Source organism: Scyliorhinus canicula, chromosome 17 (assembly GCF_902713615.1).
Source record: "Scyliorhinus canicula chromosome 17, sScyCan1.1, whole genome shotgun sequence".
NCBI classification, from domain to species: domain Eukaryota; kingdom Metazoa; phylum Chordata; class Chondrichthyes; order Carcharhiniformes; family Scyliorhinidae; genus Scyliorhinus; species Scyliorhinus canicula.
Genome location: NC_052162.1, coordinates 31,249,602 through 31,265,938, shown reverse-complemented (window position 1 = coordinate 31,265,938; position 16,337 = coordinate 31,249,602). Strand labels below are relative to the sequence as shown.

At 43.0% G+C, this 16,337-nt stretch overlaps 1 protein-coding gene across 4 annotated transcripts in view; it reads left to right on the top strand.

Annotated features, from left to right (window-relative positions):
* The first annotated feature begins 2,531 nt into the window (after positions 1 to 2,531).
* LOC119952284 overlaps positions 2,532 to 16,337 on the top strand; it is a 35,738-nt gene continuing 21,932 nt past the window's right edge. Inside the window, exons 1-4 of one of the 4 annotated variants that reach the window (XM_038775904.1) lie at positions 2,532 to 2,662; positions 11,065 to 11,196; positions 14,200 to 14,338; positions 15,210 to 16,170. In XM_038775904.1, coding sequence (XP_038631832.1) covers positions 2,657 to 2,662; positions 11,065 to 11,196; positions 14,200 to 14,338; positions 15,210 to 16,170 — 1,238 coding nt within the window. In that variant the 5' untranslated portion in view covers positions 2,532 to 2,656. The other 3 variants (XM_038775905.1, XM_038775906.1, XM_038775907.1) reach the window with 3 other exon arrangements.

The window sequence follows — 16,337 nt, the reverse complement described above, 5'->3', positions numbered from 1 at the left end:
AGGTGTTGAGCTGGGCTGTCTGTCATCTTTTTACTTTTGTTTTAGGCTGTTTGCTGCAGAGTGTGTTTTAGTTTCATTTTCAGAGCTGAATAGCTGTAGTCACAGCAAGAAGGTGTATTAGAGTCTTTCTCTGTAATCTAAAGACTGTAAATCAATCCTGGTGATTTAAAACTAATAACAGTAGTGACTTTAACCTGATGTGCTTCTGGTAAAAGGTGTTTTAAGTCTTATGGATGTTAAAAGGAAAGCTTAAAGGATTACTTAGTGTTGTATTCTTTGGGGGTTGTATTTGAATAATGTTTGCTGAGATGTTCACTGCACATTTTAAAAAGGTTAACTTGAGTTCATAGAATAAACATTGTTTTGCTTTAAAAAATACTTTTCCATTTTTGCTGTACCACACCTGTAGAGTGGGTCGTGTGCTCCCCATACCACAATCTATTAAAAGTTGTGGGTCAGGTGAACTCCATGATACACTTTGGGGTTCTCTAAACCCTGGCCCATAATAAGAATAAATAAGTCTCCACGTTCACCCCATGTCTGCGTGGGTTTCCTCTGGGTGCTCCAGTTTCCTCCCACAGTCCAAAGATGTGCAGGTTAGGTATATTGGCCATGCTAAATTGCCATTAGTGTCCAAAAAGATTAGATGGGGTTACTGCGTTACCGGGATTGGGTTGAGGTGTGGTCTTAATTTGGGTGCTGTTTCCTAAAGTCTATAGTTCGAAATCAGTTGATGTGTGGCTCGGAGGGGAACCTGAACATACAAATGCTGCCGTTGTCCTGCTCAGTGGCAGAGGTGATGGGTTTGTCATGTGCTGTCCAAGAAAACTTGGTGAGGAGTTGCTGCGGTGCATCCTGTGGTTGATGCATGCCGCAGCTACTGTGCACCCATGGGGGAAGGTAAAGGCGGTAATGGAATTTGCTGACCGGTGATCCACTGCACCGGTGATCGCTTTGCTGAGCATCGTCGGTCTGTACGCATTCAGGCCCCTGACCTTCCCGTTGCTTGCCATTTTAACAAAAGACCCTGCTCCCATGCCCACATATCTGTCCTAGACCTGCTGCAATGTTCCAGTGAACCTCAACGCAAACTGGAGGAACATCATCTCATCTTATGGTCAGGCACACTACAGCCTTCCGGTCTCAACATTGAATTCAACAACTTCAGATGATTAGCTCTACCCAACCTTGATCCATTTATTTTCACCCCATTTCACTTTAACTGTCTTTTACCATTTCTCTCTTTCTTGTCTTTCTTAATATATATTGACCCACCCCCCCCCCCCCCCACCATCTTATCAACCTTTCCTTACCCTTTCTCCTATTTGCTTCCCCCTTCCCCTCCCCCCACAGCTACATCTATCACAGTTCATCTTCTGATGTTAGTTTCTCTGCTGTTTGGCCTTTCACATCTTCTGTCCTCTCTGGGGACTGCCATTAGCACTATTTCCCCTTGCTTTCTGTGGCCATTAGCACCCGGTTTCCCTGGGTTTCTGTGGCCATGACTCATCTTTCATTCTCACTCCACAGTATAAATTTTTCCCACATTCTCTGTCTGTTAGCTTTGACACAGAGTCATCGGACTCGAAACGTTAGCTCTTTTCTCTCCCTACAGATGCTGCCAGTCCTGCTGAGATTTTCCAGCATTTTCTCTTTTGTTTCAGATTCTAGCATTCGCAGTCATTTGTTTTTATCGACTGCACACTGGATTTAAACATTTTTCCCCCAAAAATATACTTTATTCATAAAAATCTGTGATAAACATTACAGAACATTTCGAATGGGTATGACTGTACATTTCCATCAAAGTTACATATTCACTTGACTTTCTTGCAATTGGGATGACATTCCACACTACTATTTACATTGTCATGTTTCTTTCAATGCTTTTGTACACTAGAGTGTTAATGACCTAGACCAAGGAGTTTTACATGGTTACCAGCCCCCCCCCCCCCCCCTGTACATTTTCTGGAAGACCTTACACAGTGGCCTTTCCCCATTGCGCCTTGGCGGCTGCTGCTCCAAGCTTCAGTGCGTCCCTCAGCACATAGTCCTGGATTTAAACTGCCTCAGAACCGGGTCAGCTCGCTAACCAGAGACTGGCTGCACATGCAAGGGGGGATGGGGGCAGCATGATGTGGAGATGCCGGCGTTGGACTGGGGTGAGCACAGTAAGAAGTCTTACAACACCAGGTTAAAGTCCAACAGGTTTGTTTCAAACCACTAGCTTTCGGAGCGCAGCTCCTTCCTCAGGTGACTGGGGGAGAGGAGAGGGGTTGATAAATGTCCAGCTGCAGCAGGGTGCAGCGATTGGTGATTTGAGAAGTGGGCGTTGCTCTCAAGCTGAGCAGTGATTGGTGAGTTGAGAAGTGGGCGGTGCTCTAGAGCTGAGCGGTGATTGGTGAGTTGAGAAGTGGGCGGTGCTCTTGAGCCGAGCGGTGATTGGTAATTTGGGAAGTGGGCGGCGCTCTCGAGCTCAGCGGTGATTGGTGGTTTGAGAAGTCGGCGGTGCTCTCCAGCTGAGATGTGATTTGCGAAGTGGGCGGTGCTCTCGAGCTGAGCGGTGATTTGAGAAGTGGGCGGTGCTCTCGAGCTGAGCGGTGATTGGTGGTTTGAGAAGTGGGCGGTACTGGGAACGCTTCTGCCGAGTGGAGTGATGGAGGTAAAATGGAGGGAAAATTGGCGCGCCGGGATGGGGGCGCCAACGGCTTCGTTTAAAAACAAATGCGCTGTTAGACACCGCATCCCCGTCCACAGGACGTCGGGTTTTAACGTCAGACAACCCGGGCATTCAGAAGGGGAGTTACAATTAAATGTTTCCTCTCACATTGCTGGGCGGCGCTAACACTTTTATCGACCTCACTATGATTTTCTCTCCACTTTCCTGACCCTCTCTGTGATAAATGTACATCTCAGTGGTCTGGGGCAGCCGTCCCCGGAGAGTCTAAGGCCTTGCGGTTCTGAGCCAGGTTTCTCGATCCAACATGGCGTCTTGCTGGAGCCACGCCATGTGAGGGTGGGTTGGGGCATGTGTCAGCCGACAACATTGATTTGGCACAAGTGCTGCATTCTGGAGCTCAACACCCGGCTCAATGTCACCTCTTCAACACACGCGGCTAAACCCAAGTAGGAAGATCACCCCATCCCACCCCAGGTACTATTAATGAGATAATCAACCGCTTGCAGGTTAGTTGCGGATTGATTTCCACCGATTGTAGCTGCGATAATATGTACCCTGGTGATTTCTGGAGTCCCTACAAGTTGTTAAAGTCTATAGAGAGTGCTGTGCCATGCCTGACTTCGAGAACTCTGCACAAGCAACTTCCTCCCAGACGTGTGCAGTGCAATTAAGATGAGGTGACACAGGGCAGAGGACAAGTTTTCGGATTGGGGAAGGGGAACAAGAGGCCATAACCATACAGGGTTTTCAGGGACTGATTTTCCTATTTGAAGCTCAATGAGGAAACATGTGTTTACGATAGATTGTCCGGACTGCGATCTGCCATCTGCTGCTGCAGCAACAACAACTGCAGCCTCTAGGCAAAACAAGTGTGGCTGTGTCACTGGCAGTGAAGGCAATTGTGACTGAGGTTAGAACAGGAGATATTTGCAATACCTCAATTTTTCCATTTGCGTATGGTACTGAGGTTCACTTTGACTCTATTCCCAGAGAACTGGATTTCATTCTGTTCAGTCAGAGGGAAGCAATGGAGAGCGCACATGGGTTGATGAAGGTTGCAGGCTTCCCTGTGACTTGGGGTGCCATTTGACTGCGCACACATCACTTTACAGGTGCTGTATGATTTATTGCAGCTGAAAAGGATTCCATGCCCTAAATACCCAGCTGGTGTGTAGATATGTTGAGGCATTATTGGAGGTGAATGTCTGGTTTCTCGGCACCAATCATAATGGTTTTGTTATCTGTATTTGAGCCACTGCTACAAACCTGAAGATGGCTGCAGACAGCCAAGGTTTTATGATAATGACATGGCTCATGAGTCCAGTACACAGCCCATGCAAGTGAGGGCAGCTTACAGACGATGAAATCTGTGCTGCCACATGTGCTAAAGCAGACCATTGAAGTGTTGAACTAACAGTTATGTTGCATAGCAGAAAATTGTCCTTGCAAAACTTAAAAATGAGCTGCTGCTTGTGTTACGTAGAAACTGAGTCACTGACAATCAAACACTTGATCGTGGCTGGATTCATTTTTTATTCTATAAATTTAGAGTACCCAATTATTTTTTTTCCAATTAAGGGCAATTTAGCGTGGCCAATCCCACCTTCCCTGCACATCTTTAGGTTGTGGGGGTGAAACCCACGTAGACACGAGGAGAATGTGCAAACTCCACACGAACAGTGACCCAGGGCCGGGATTCGAACCCGGGTCCTCAGCACCGTATTCCCAGATTCCCAGTGCTAACCACTGTGCCATTGTGCTGCGGGTGGCTGGATTCATAAGTGTGTTGATGGAATTGAACACCAATTCCTTGATGTTGCACACAGGCCAATGCACTAATCATTCCAGCGTGGATACCCTTTACCCCCCCCCCTGCCATGGCAGCACATCATTCACACCTGGTGTCTCACCATATGAGATCCCACCACAATGCTGTCCTATGAAAACATACTGTTGCAGGAGTCAATAAAGATTGAGGGTTTTTCAGGGGAAACGTTTATTTATTTTGCATTCACTCCTTTATTAGGTAATGCAGTCAGGTGTGGACATTTTTTTGTGTTTCCTATTTAAATGGACAGCACAAAAAATAAACTCTGGGCCTCTGTTATATAGCTGTTCATATCTCAAGTCAAGAATTAAATCAGGACTAGCCATGGGTGACAGCATCTCCAGAGTGCAGAAGGAGACCAACGGCCCATTGAGTCTGCACCGACTCCCTGAAAGAGCATCCTACCTAGGCCCAATTCCCTGTCCCATCCCCGTAACTCACCTAGGGGCAATTTAGCATAGCCAATCCACTAACCTGCACATCGTTGGACTGTGGGAGGAAACCGGAGCACCCAAAGGAAACCATGCAGACACTGGAAGAATGTGCAAACTTCACACAGTCATCGAAGGGTATGAATCGAACCCGGGTCTCTGGTGCTGTGAGGCAGTAGTGCTAACCAATGTGCCACCGTCACCCTGGTCAATCCTGGATTTTATTTTTCAAAGTAATGCCTTTACATAGCACATAGCTGGTGTACTAGTGACTCAAATAAAATCAGAATGGAGAAATATATGGGAAGTGGGTAACAACAGTTTTAATTGAAATGGAAGTTTCCATTATAAGCAAAAGTAGACTTGGTTTGGTGAAGAGTTTGAGTCTATCACGTTCTTGGTGCTCATCATTCCCCCCCCTTCTTGTTCTTCAACCTCCCGAGTCTTCAAAATCATGTTATTGCTCTGTTTCTTCATCTTGTTCGTGTTGGAGGATGTGCAACTTGAGCATTAATGCTTGTTCAAACAAAGTAAATGATTGCCTATGCATTCCACATGTTTAACATATAGGCCGGAATTCTCCGGCCGTTGGGAAAGGTGCACTGCCAGGAAACACGCGACTGGGGGACCGGAGGATCCCATCTCTTGTCTTCTCACTTGTTTACCTGCTTTGTACCACTTAGTTATAGCTGACTCCTCATTCAAGTCATTCTCAGAGGAGCCCTCCAGCAAGATTATTGTGATATTGTCAGTGGTTTGTATCACTCTTGATTCTGTTCATGAGGGGGAAAGTCTTCTCCATTTTTTGGCTGTGACCAATGATATTATGTGTATGGCCTCCATTAGATGAAAAAAGTTAAGAGAACTTATCTTGCCTTTTGCAGAACTTCACAAAGTGTGCCATGGCATTGTGCCATGGTATTTTTGGACTATCAAACCTGCTCGGCCATAGCTCCATTATCCTTACATCGGATCAATGATCACTTTGAAATGTTCCAGCAGTATTTTCAAATTAAACCCTCCATTGTCTTTCAGCTCCTGTAGCCAGTTTTTCAGATCAGGTTTTGTCACAGCTGCGATGATCTTGTTGGTTGACAATGAGCCAAATCGCTCTTGAAGCCAGTGAGAATTGATTCAGTGTGGTTTCTGTGAGATGGGAGAAGCCACATCTTCACCTGCAACCCCTTTCAATTCAGCACACCTTCAATTCTTCATACCTGGACCAGAGTAGCCATGATGCACAGAACAGGAGCAACCTTTTAAAAATGTGTCACCCCTTTACCTTTTTGAGGGTATAGGTGATGTTTCAAGGGAAAATTTACCTGCCAATCCTGTGTATTTTGAACCCTACATATAGGGAAGATTCTCCACTGTTTGGAGCCATACCTAGCATAAAGGTGGCCAATCGTCTGAGCCCTGGACATTGCTGCAGGAGTTGTTCATGGTAGTGCCCTAAGCCCAAACATCTTCAGCTGCTTCATCGATTGGGGAGGCACTGTAGCACAATGGGTAGCACTGTTGCTTCACACGCTAAGGACCTGGGTTCAATTCCCAGTTTTGGTCATTGTGCGGAGTCTGCACGTTCTCCCCGTGACTGCGTGTGTTTCCTCCGGGTGGTTTGATTTCCTCCCACAGTCCAAAGATGTGCAAGTTAGATTGCCCTTCGTGTCCATATTTGGATTTGTTTATTGTCACGTGTACCGAGGTACAGTGAAAAGTACTTTTCTGGGAGCAGCTCAAACAGATCATTTAGTACATGAAAAGAAAATACATAAAAGGGCAACACAAGGTCCACAATGTAAATACATAGACACTGGCATCGGGCAAAGCATACAGGAGTGCAATATTAATCCGGTCAGTCCATAAGAGGGTCGTTTCAGAGTCTGGTAACAGCGGGGAAGAAGCTGTTTTGCTCGTGGTGCATCCCAGGAATGAATTAAAACAAGTACTTTATTGTATGGTGTTTTTGGATGTCCTAAGGTCATGGACAGTGCTGTGTGAATCTATCTTTACCTCCTTCCCCTTGTGCCATTTGATTCTCATATTATTCCCATTTATACCTAAGACTGGGTTGTTCTTTGTTTCAAACTTTCTCATTCCCTTCTTCCCAGTTGCAAATGGAGCTATTAACGTGATAGTAATTAGCACCCATTTTGCACTCTAGAGGGACATGTTTGTTATTGAATGACAACCATACAAAATTTGATAGATATGCCAAGCTTAAGCTTCACATGTGCATTCACCTGAGGAAGGAGCTGCGCTCCGAAAGCTCATGTTTAAAACAAACCTGTTGGACTTTAACCTGGTGTTGTAAGACTTCTTACTGTGCATTGCTGACTACAACTCTTCTACACTGCCACCTCTCATGGGGAGGCAATCCAGCTCTATCTTACGAATACCCTGTGCTTCCTTTTCACCACGAATCTTACTCAACATCGGCTATTGGATGAGCAGAACGTCCTGTAACTAAGTATTAGAAAGACTTTGGACTCCGTCCGTCATAAACTCAGTTCCCCAGTCCTTACCTCCGTATCCCCCTGTGGGCTGAACAAGACGGCTCTGAATCTTGAAGTCCTATTTGATCCTAAACAGCTAATCACATATCCTTTCCATCATTATTATAATCTTGTCAGATGGCCGGATTTATATCACAAGAACACATGTAGCTAAAGCTATAATGATTTATTAACATTAACTGTGGGTCAAATATATACAAAACAACAGATGAATAACAGTATGAACATGCACAAGCAACCTCTCTCCCAGCTCCCTTGTCAGCCTTACAACACAACCATATCACTACATCCCCTTTCCTTTCAAGGAATAAATTAATAACAGTATCAACAATATATTTACATGCAATATCATTAGCCTGTGAATGTAACAATATTAATTTATTTCTTTAACATTTTTAAAACTGGTTTGATAAATATATATTATATATATATATATATATATATATACATACACAAGAACAGCAAGCATAGTAAGTACAAATGGTCGAAACCTACAAATTGAGTCGATCAGGTTTTCTTCTGACTCTGGTTGAACTTAAAGTTTGACCTTGCTGCTCAGAACTTCTAGTTTCAATGTTCTCCATGACATTCTCATCCTCAGGAACTGCTGCACTATCTTGACACTGCACCTGACAGTCATCCATCACGTTGTGAAACTCTTCTCTGGTTTTGAAGAGTGCACAATGATTTCTTCTGAAAACCAATCCACATGCAACAATTTCTTCTTCAAACCAACCCTTCCTCTGTCTGTACATTACAGGAATGAAGTGCTGCTTCTTCAAGTACAATGGCTTTTCTTGACCAATTGCCTGAATCTTCTATTCTCACAATGTCATCACTACTCAGAGGTGGTAAAGTTCTAGACACTCTATCATAGAACTGCTTTTGGTTTTCTATAATGTTTTGCATTTCCTGCAGTACAACTGAATTCTCCTTTTCCAAGTATGGAAGTGTGGTACCCAATCTTCTATTCATGAGTAACTCTGCTGGTGATCTACCATGTGACAATGGTAACGCTTTGTAACATGATTTCATGAGATATGGATCAGATTGTCTGTCCATTGATTTCAGTAATGATTGTTTTTCAATATGTACACCTTTTTCATTAATATCTTTGTGATCCATGCCTATACGAGCATCACCATTTTTGTTTCACACTTACCATGGAATTTGCCCCATTGGTACAATCTTCATCTTCTTGAGCTTGTGGTTTCGTACCTGATACGGGTGGTCGGCTAGAAATGAGATTGACATACAGATCTACATCTTCAACAGTTTCACTATTATTTTGTATCGGCGCTCTCGATAATGCATCTTCTTTAAATTGTATCTCGGCGAATGGTAAAATCAGTGAACACATCACTGAATTTGTTGATAATGTTCTGAGAATCGGAGTGTTGATCCAATCCTTTGTGGATGCTATATACCAACTGCACTAAACCCAATTCTTCACAGGACTGATCAGCTAATAATGAATCCAAACCCTCGGATACAATACAGAATGAGATGGAATAAACTGCGTTCTTCACCATCACACTCAGGTCACAAACACCATAACATTTGATACTTGAACCATTGTTATCTCTCAAGAGATATTTTGTGATTTCTTCTAATCGTTGAATTTTTAGATTTTAAAAAACAGTCATGCTGATTAAATTGGCTTTGGCACCAGTCTAACTTCAATTGGACCATTGTACAGTTCACTTCAAGTGGTAGCAGTCCTCATCAACCGCATTTATTTTAAATGGAGTATCAGTTTGGATTTTTTTAAGTGCTGGAGAATTTTTTGATGTCTCCAAAATTATTCTTATCTGTTATTACTCCAACGAACAATGATGTTTCATCACTGGAGACCGTGTCTTCCACTGTGTCTTCCACTGTGTTGACTGATCTGAGGTTGAGCTTAGAGTAACAATTCTGAGCAAAGTGATTTTTTCCTTTGGATCTGGAACAAAACTTGCCAAACACTGAACACTGCCTTAATTTGTTCCTTTGACCACATCTTTTACACAGAAATATTTCATCCTGATCTGTAACCTGTTGTTGATGTGCGAGGAGCTGCAGGCATTTCCCCGCCTTTTTTTGGAACTTTCCTACCTTTTCAGAAAAAGGGCAGCAACCAGAGTGCTTTCCCTCCATTACTGAGAAACATTTTAGAATGCTGTGCTGTAGAATGATGTGCTGCTAGCTCGTGAGCCTGACCAATCTTAACTGTTTGTTCCAAGGACAGCTCCGACTCCCTCAGCAACCATTCCCTCAGCTTATTTTCATTCACTCCAAACACAATTTGGTCCCGAATCTTGGAAGATTCCACCACCGAAAAGTTATAGGTTTTAGCTTTTAACTTTAAATCAGTGATGAAATGATCTATGGACTCTTCTGTCTTCAGTAAACGTAATCTAAACACATAGTGTTCATAAATTTCATTCTTTCTGGGGGTGCAATGTTCATCAAATCTTCAAATTACTTTGTTAACATTTTTACTATCTTCATTATTTGCAAATTTAAACGTATTAAATGTAGCAATTGCTTTGGGCTCTGCCGATGTTGGGAGCATTGCTACCTCGGGCAAATCTGATTGATCTCCTAAATTTATTGCAGTAAGAAACACTAAATTGTTGTTTAACACACACCAGTTGCTGTCCACATTACCATGAAATCTGAGACTCATTGGTGGCTTCAACAACTCTATATAGTTCAGTCTTGCAGTCTGCAAAATCTTCAACTCTCTGTGGACCTCGTGGCAGGCGTCACCGATGATGCAATAGGTTTTTGCTCAGTGTTTAATACCATTCAACCCTGGTACCATGTAATGTTCTTGTCAGATGGCCTGATTTATATTACAAGAACACTTGTAGCTGAACCTAAAAATGATTTATTAACATTAACTATTGGTAAAATATGCAGACTCCGCACAGTCAGTGACCCAGGGAATCAATCCTGGGACCCTGGCGCTGTGAAGCCACAGTGCTATCCACTTGTGCTACCGTGCTGCTCATTAATATACTAATGAGACTCCTAGTGGTCAGTCGGTGAATTAAAATACAACAATATCACTGCAATTATGATTGCCTACTTCCATCAATGTAACATCTCCGTCCTGCCTCATTCATTCATCTGATAAAACCTTAATTGATTCCTTTGTTCCCTCTAGATTTGACTTCAAATGCTGTCCTAGCCAGCTTCCAAACCTCTCTCCTCCTTAAACCTAAGCTTCTGCCAAGCCCTTTTCACCCATCGTTCTTGTGCTTGTTGACCTACATCAAGGTGTTACCAGACCAGGGGACAATTTAACATTTTCATCCTTATTTCACATCCCTTCATAACCTGATCTTTCCCATTCTTCGTCATCTCTTGCAGTTCTGAGTTTTTTAAGGTACTCTAAAACTCTCCTCAGACCACTCTTTTGGTCACCTGTTCTAATACTGCCATATGAGGCTCAGTGTAAAAGTCAAAATTAGTATGCTAAATGCTCCTATGAAGCACATTAGGATGCTTTACTATGTTAAAGGCAACATTTGTTTAAAAGTAGTTAGATTTTGAATCTTGGTGCACAGTTTTGAAAGTACATGCAATGACATGTGTATACATACTACTTTATTTTGCTAGAGAACTGTGCTTACGAAGCAGAAGCATGCTACTTCAGTAGAAAAAATGAAACGAAATCTTTGCTACCAGCTGATGATAATTGAAAATTACCAGAAGGCCATTAGCAAAGAGCTGGGACCGCTAGCTGACTGGGTATGTTACTATAATTTTCAATCAACTATAGATCCCCAAGGAATAGAACAGCTTAATTTGTTTATAGCAGTAGCATTTTAATTTTTTCTATTAGCAAGATACTTTGCTAATATCATTACTGACATTCAAATGAAAATACACCAATGGGACTCTGAATATTGTAGTTTTGCGTCTGGCATCTGGGTTTGCATTCAGCACAAATTGATGAGATCCAAGTCTTTCCTTTTCAAAAGCTGGACCAATCATTGGTAAAATTAATTGTGCACAGCACTCCTTTTTTAAAAAAAAACAGATAGCCAGTAACATCAGGAACTTACTACATATTACTCTTTTGATCATCTGAAACTTTTGATCAGTGTATGGGTTATAGGGACTGTTGTTGACTCCTCCCTTCATAACCCTCTCTGTGATTGAATATTGCCATGGTTTACCACTTAGAAATGCAAACACCCACTGTTGCATAGGATCGCGGTAGCTATGTCCTACTTCCTTTATCATTCAGTCATACCTTTGTGCAGATACTCTCTCCAAGAGTGTCAATAAACAGTGCTTCATTGTTTAAAGCTCACCACAGATGTTCTACTGATAAATTTATCGGATAAAGCACAGAAAGCTGCTGCCTTTTATTGCTTAGTTATGAACTGTTTGTAGTCTGTTAATCTGTGCCTGACTTGGGGCAGCACCGTGGCACAGTGGGTTAGTCCTGCTGCCTCACGGTGCCGAGGTCTTAGGTTCGATCCCGGCTCTGGGTCATGTCCATGTGGAGTTTGCACATTCTCCCCGTGTCTGCGTGGGTTTCGCACCCACAACCCAAAGATGTGCAGGGTAGGTGGATTGGCCAAGCTAAATTGTCCCTTAATTGCAAAAAAATAATTGAGTACTCTAAATTTATAAAAAGAAAAATCTGTGCCTGACTCACTGTTTGAGTTGCCATTTCCAGGATTGTGCTGATATAGGTTTTACACGGTTTGAGGGCAGTTCTGTCGCCAATCTTGTGCAACTTTGTGCTTCCAAAGACCACCACAGCTGCTGCTCTGGTAATGATGTGGTCAATGTGCTGTGTCCAAGCCATTGATTGTTATATCCAGGACCCTCCACTTTCTGCTGGTCTTGCTTGGTTTTGAAAGCTGCTCCACCTTAACATCCCAGTAGTTCAGAATGGGTTGAAGATTATAATTTACAAAAGGCTGAAGTAATTACAAGCTCACGGAACACATCTACTTGTAATGTTTGAGGTCGTTAAGGATAGCCACTCAGAGTTAAACAGTGATATGGTTTGAAACTCTGGAGCTGCATTTAATTACTGTTGAATCTTGGCATATCTATTCAAATTTTAACTGGAGTATGTGACATAGGGCCTGTGAGCACCGCTGGCGGGTAGGGCGCAGTCCGTCAAGATGACGGTGCTCCCGAGGTTTTTGTCCCTGTTCCAGTACCTCCCCATCCTTATCCCGAAGGCCTTTTTTAGGAGGGTCAACAGGAGCATTACGGGGTTTGTATGGGCACACGGGACCCCGAGGGTGAGAAGGGTGTTTTTGGAGCAGGGCAGGGATAGGGGGGCTGGCGCTGCCCAACCTGTGTGGGTATTACCGGGCTGCCAACGCAGCAATGGTGCGTAAGTGGGTAATAGACAGGGAGGGGGCAGCATGGAAGAGGATAGAGATGGCGTCCTGTGTGAATACGAGCCTGGAGGCGCTGGTAATGGCGCCGTTGTTGCTCCCTCCAACGAGGTATACTACAAGTCCGGTGGTGGTGGCTACCCTGAAAATTTGGGGGCAGTGGAGACGGCATAGGGGGGAGGTGGGGGGCTCGATGGAGTCCCCGATACGGGGGAATCACTGGTTTGTCCCGGGGAGCGTCGATGGAGGGTTTCTTAGCTGGCACAGGGCAGGTATTGGGAGGTTGAGGGACCTGTTTGTAGATGGGAGGTTTGCGAGCCTGGATGAGTTGGAGGGGAAGTTTGGGCTCCCCCCGGGGAACATGTTTAGGTACATGCAGGTTAGGGTGTTTACCAGACGGCAAGTGGCGGGGTTCCCTGTGTTGCCCCCGCCAGGGGTTCGGGACAAGGTGCTCTCGGAGGTGTGGGTTGGAGGAGAGAAGATTTCGGACGTGTACCATGTTATGCAGGAGGTGGATGAGGCCTTGGTGGAGGAGCTGAAGGGTAAATGGGAAGAGGAGCTGGGTGAGGAGATTGAGGAGGGGATGTGGGCGGATGCCCTGGAAAGGGTGAACTCCTCCTCTTCTTGTGCGAGGCTTAGCCTCATACAGTTCAAAGTGCTGCATAGGGCTCATATGACCGGGACGAGGATGAGCAGGTGGGAGGGAGAATTGTGTACATGGGTTTGTTGGATGTGGCAGGTGTTATCTCTTTCCTTTTTGTTGTTTTCTTTTTTGTTTTTTCAGTTGCTGGGGGGGGGGGGGGGGGGGGGGGGGGTTTGGTTTTTGTTCTTTGGTTTGTACTATTGTTTGGTTAATATTGTTTTGTTGTTTATATTTTGTGAAAATCTTAATAAAAATTATTATTTAAAAAAAAAGATAAGGCATATAGCATTGGATCTGTTGAAATAAACTTGATGGAAAGCTTGAGGTGGTTTCTCATTCCATGCTGCTCTGACTTTAGAGAGCTGCAAAATGTATTTTTATTTAAAGATTAAACAATGATCTTTGCAGTGATTACTCCCAAGATCTAACATAGCTACATTCCTGCAATCTAGGCCTTCTGCATCCCTGAGTTCCTTTACCCTTTTGGCAGTCATGCCTTTAGCTACCAAGGCACTAGACTCTGGAATTCCAAAGCCTCGCCAACACCCCCCCCCCCCCCCCCCCCCCCCCCCACATCACCACCCCCTACCCCCAACATCACCACCCCCTACCCGTACTAGACACAAGATGCTGTTTTGTCCTGTTCTAATATTTCCATCTGTATCTGTGAACATTTTACTATGTTAAAGGTGCTATATAAATTGTTGGCTCAAATTGTTTCGCCAAAATATATCTTTACAGGTGAGATCGAATATTCAGAAGATTACCATTACGTCTGAAGAGGATTTCTGTAAAAAATATGAAATTGTCCATGATCAATTATGCCAGCTTTGTAGTTCAAGTAAAGAATTGTACAAAAGATTTCAAGAAACTAAAACGGGTAACTCATCACCTGTAACTGAATCTCTAAAATCTCAAATGTTAATATATGTCAGAAGAAACTTACGTAATCTGTTTTTTACCTGAACATCTTTGCCTTTTTTAGGGCATACCTACTGGAATGTTCTGAATGTAAAATTCTAGAGACTAGGAATTGACTTTTCACCATTGTATTTATTTTGTTTCTGTTACAAATCATATTTCCAACAGAGCAAAGGGAAAAAATGAAATTGTTTAGGTTTATGGCACTGCTGCTTTGTTAATATTATCTTTGAAAAAAAAATGAGTTGATTGCCTGATTTTCTCTTCCCCCCCCCCCCCCCCCCCCCCCCCCCCCCAACACACATACCACCTCTGTTTGACTACTTTTGATTATTTCAGATTTAGCTGCTGATAACTTAGCAAATATGTTAGTATTCGGATTGCTCTCAATTTACTTGCCTTACAAATGTGACGCTTTACAGTGTAACTCTTAAGCCTTTTAAAGGTTCAATGATACCGATAGATGCTGGAAATAGTTATATGTGACACTGCAAATTAAAACTGAGCTTCAAATCGCATTCTAGTCTTTTTCTTGGCCCTTTTAGCACTGATCTTGGCCCATCCCCTTAGGTTGTACATTCACATTCTGTGCAGGATCATTGTAAGAGTTAAGTTTGAGATCAATTTTACAAGTTACTACGTAAACAAAAAAATGAAAGTGCTCTCGTAGGAAATTAAAGGAACATTATTTTCCAGTGCTTTAAATTAAATTGTCAAAACATATTGCTATAAGTTAATTGTTTAAAAGATCATGCCCAAATGTAACAAAAATTGATGTTGTCTTTAAGCTCTTTTTCCACTCCTCATTAAGGCTTTGTCTGCCATTACAGGCATCTTGTTTCAACTAGGAATTCTGATGACTGGGCAACAGACTCCAACAGAGGAAAATCTTTCTATTGGAGTTCCTGCATCTGTTTCCAAAAGTTCCATTGATGGCTTAGTTCCAGAAGATTTTCCAACAGGTGTTAAGAAAAATCTAAGCATGTGTATTCAAAAGGAATCCGGCATCTGTAGCCCCAAACTTGACATCGCCAAAATCAACACTTCCAGGGTAATTGGTGTGTCTTGCGAGGACATAACATCAGAATCTAAATGGAAAAAGGAAGAACAATTTGTGAAACATTCCAGTGGTAGTTACCCATTAATTAACAGTCTGTCTTCAGAGACGGATCAATCTCCAGAAGAAGTTCTATCAACCAATCACTACAAAGAGCTCATTGTAACAAAAGTAGAGGACAAATATTCTACTGAAAGCTCTAGTTACACAAGCCTGCCCTTGAATAAAGAAGATCCACACATCTTTTCTAACAAAAGCAAGTCTTCAAATGACAATCAAACTTATATAGTTCGATCGGAATGGGAAGTTTGGGACACTTTTGAATTTACTACATCCGACAGTGATACTAATGGCTCTGTTGAATCTGAAGGGGAAAAGACATCTAATGGACAAGTTATCTCAACTCTTGATGCTGCTGCAACTCCAGAATGCTCAAGCCAGAAAGATGCTTTGTGCCAATCAAATCCAATTGAACAAGTGCTGACCTCCAAAAATGATATATCTTCTCCCCAACAACACTTGAACCCAAACAGCATAGTGGGACCAGTAACGAGTCATTTTCCAAATTTATCAGTTGATAGGGCTATTGAACTGCCTGTAGCTACTGTTATCCCAGAATTCCAGTTTTGTCGGTGGCAGGAGCTGGAGATAAGGGTCAGTCATGCAATTGACCCACACTATTTCTATATACAGCACTCTGGTCAGGAGCTACCAGAACTGATGAGGCAATTAAAGTAAGTACATTGAATAATTTTCCTGCCTTTCTATCAAGAGTGAGTGAACAACAGATTCCACAAGAACAAAATAGCAGAATTTGGAGAGCTTAATGAGGCAAAAATTACATTAACTTGGTAATTAGACATGCAATGCACATTACAGGTGTAATGCTTATTTTTCTCAC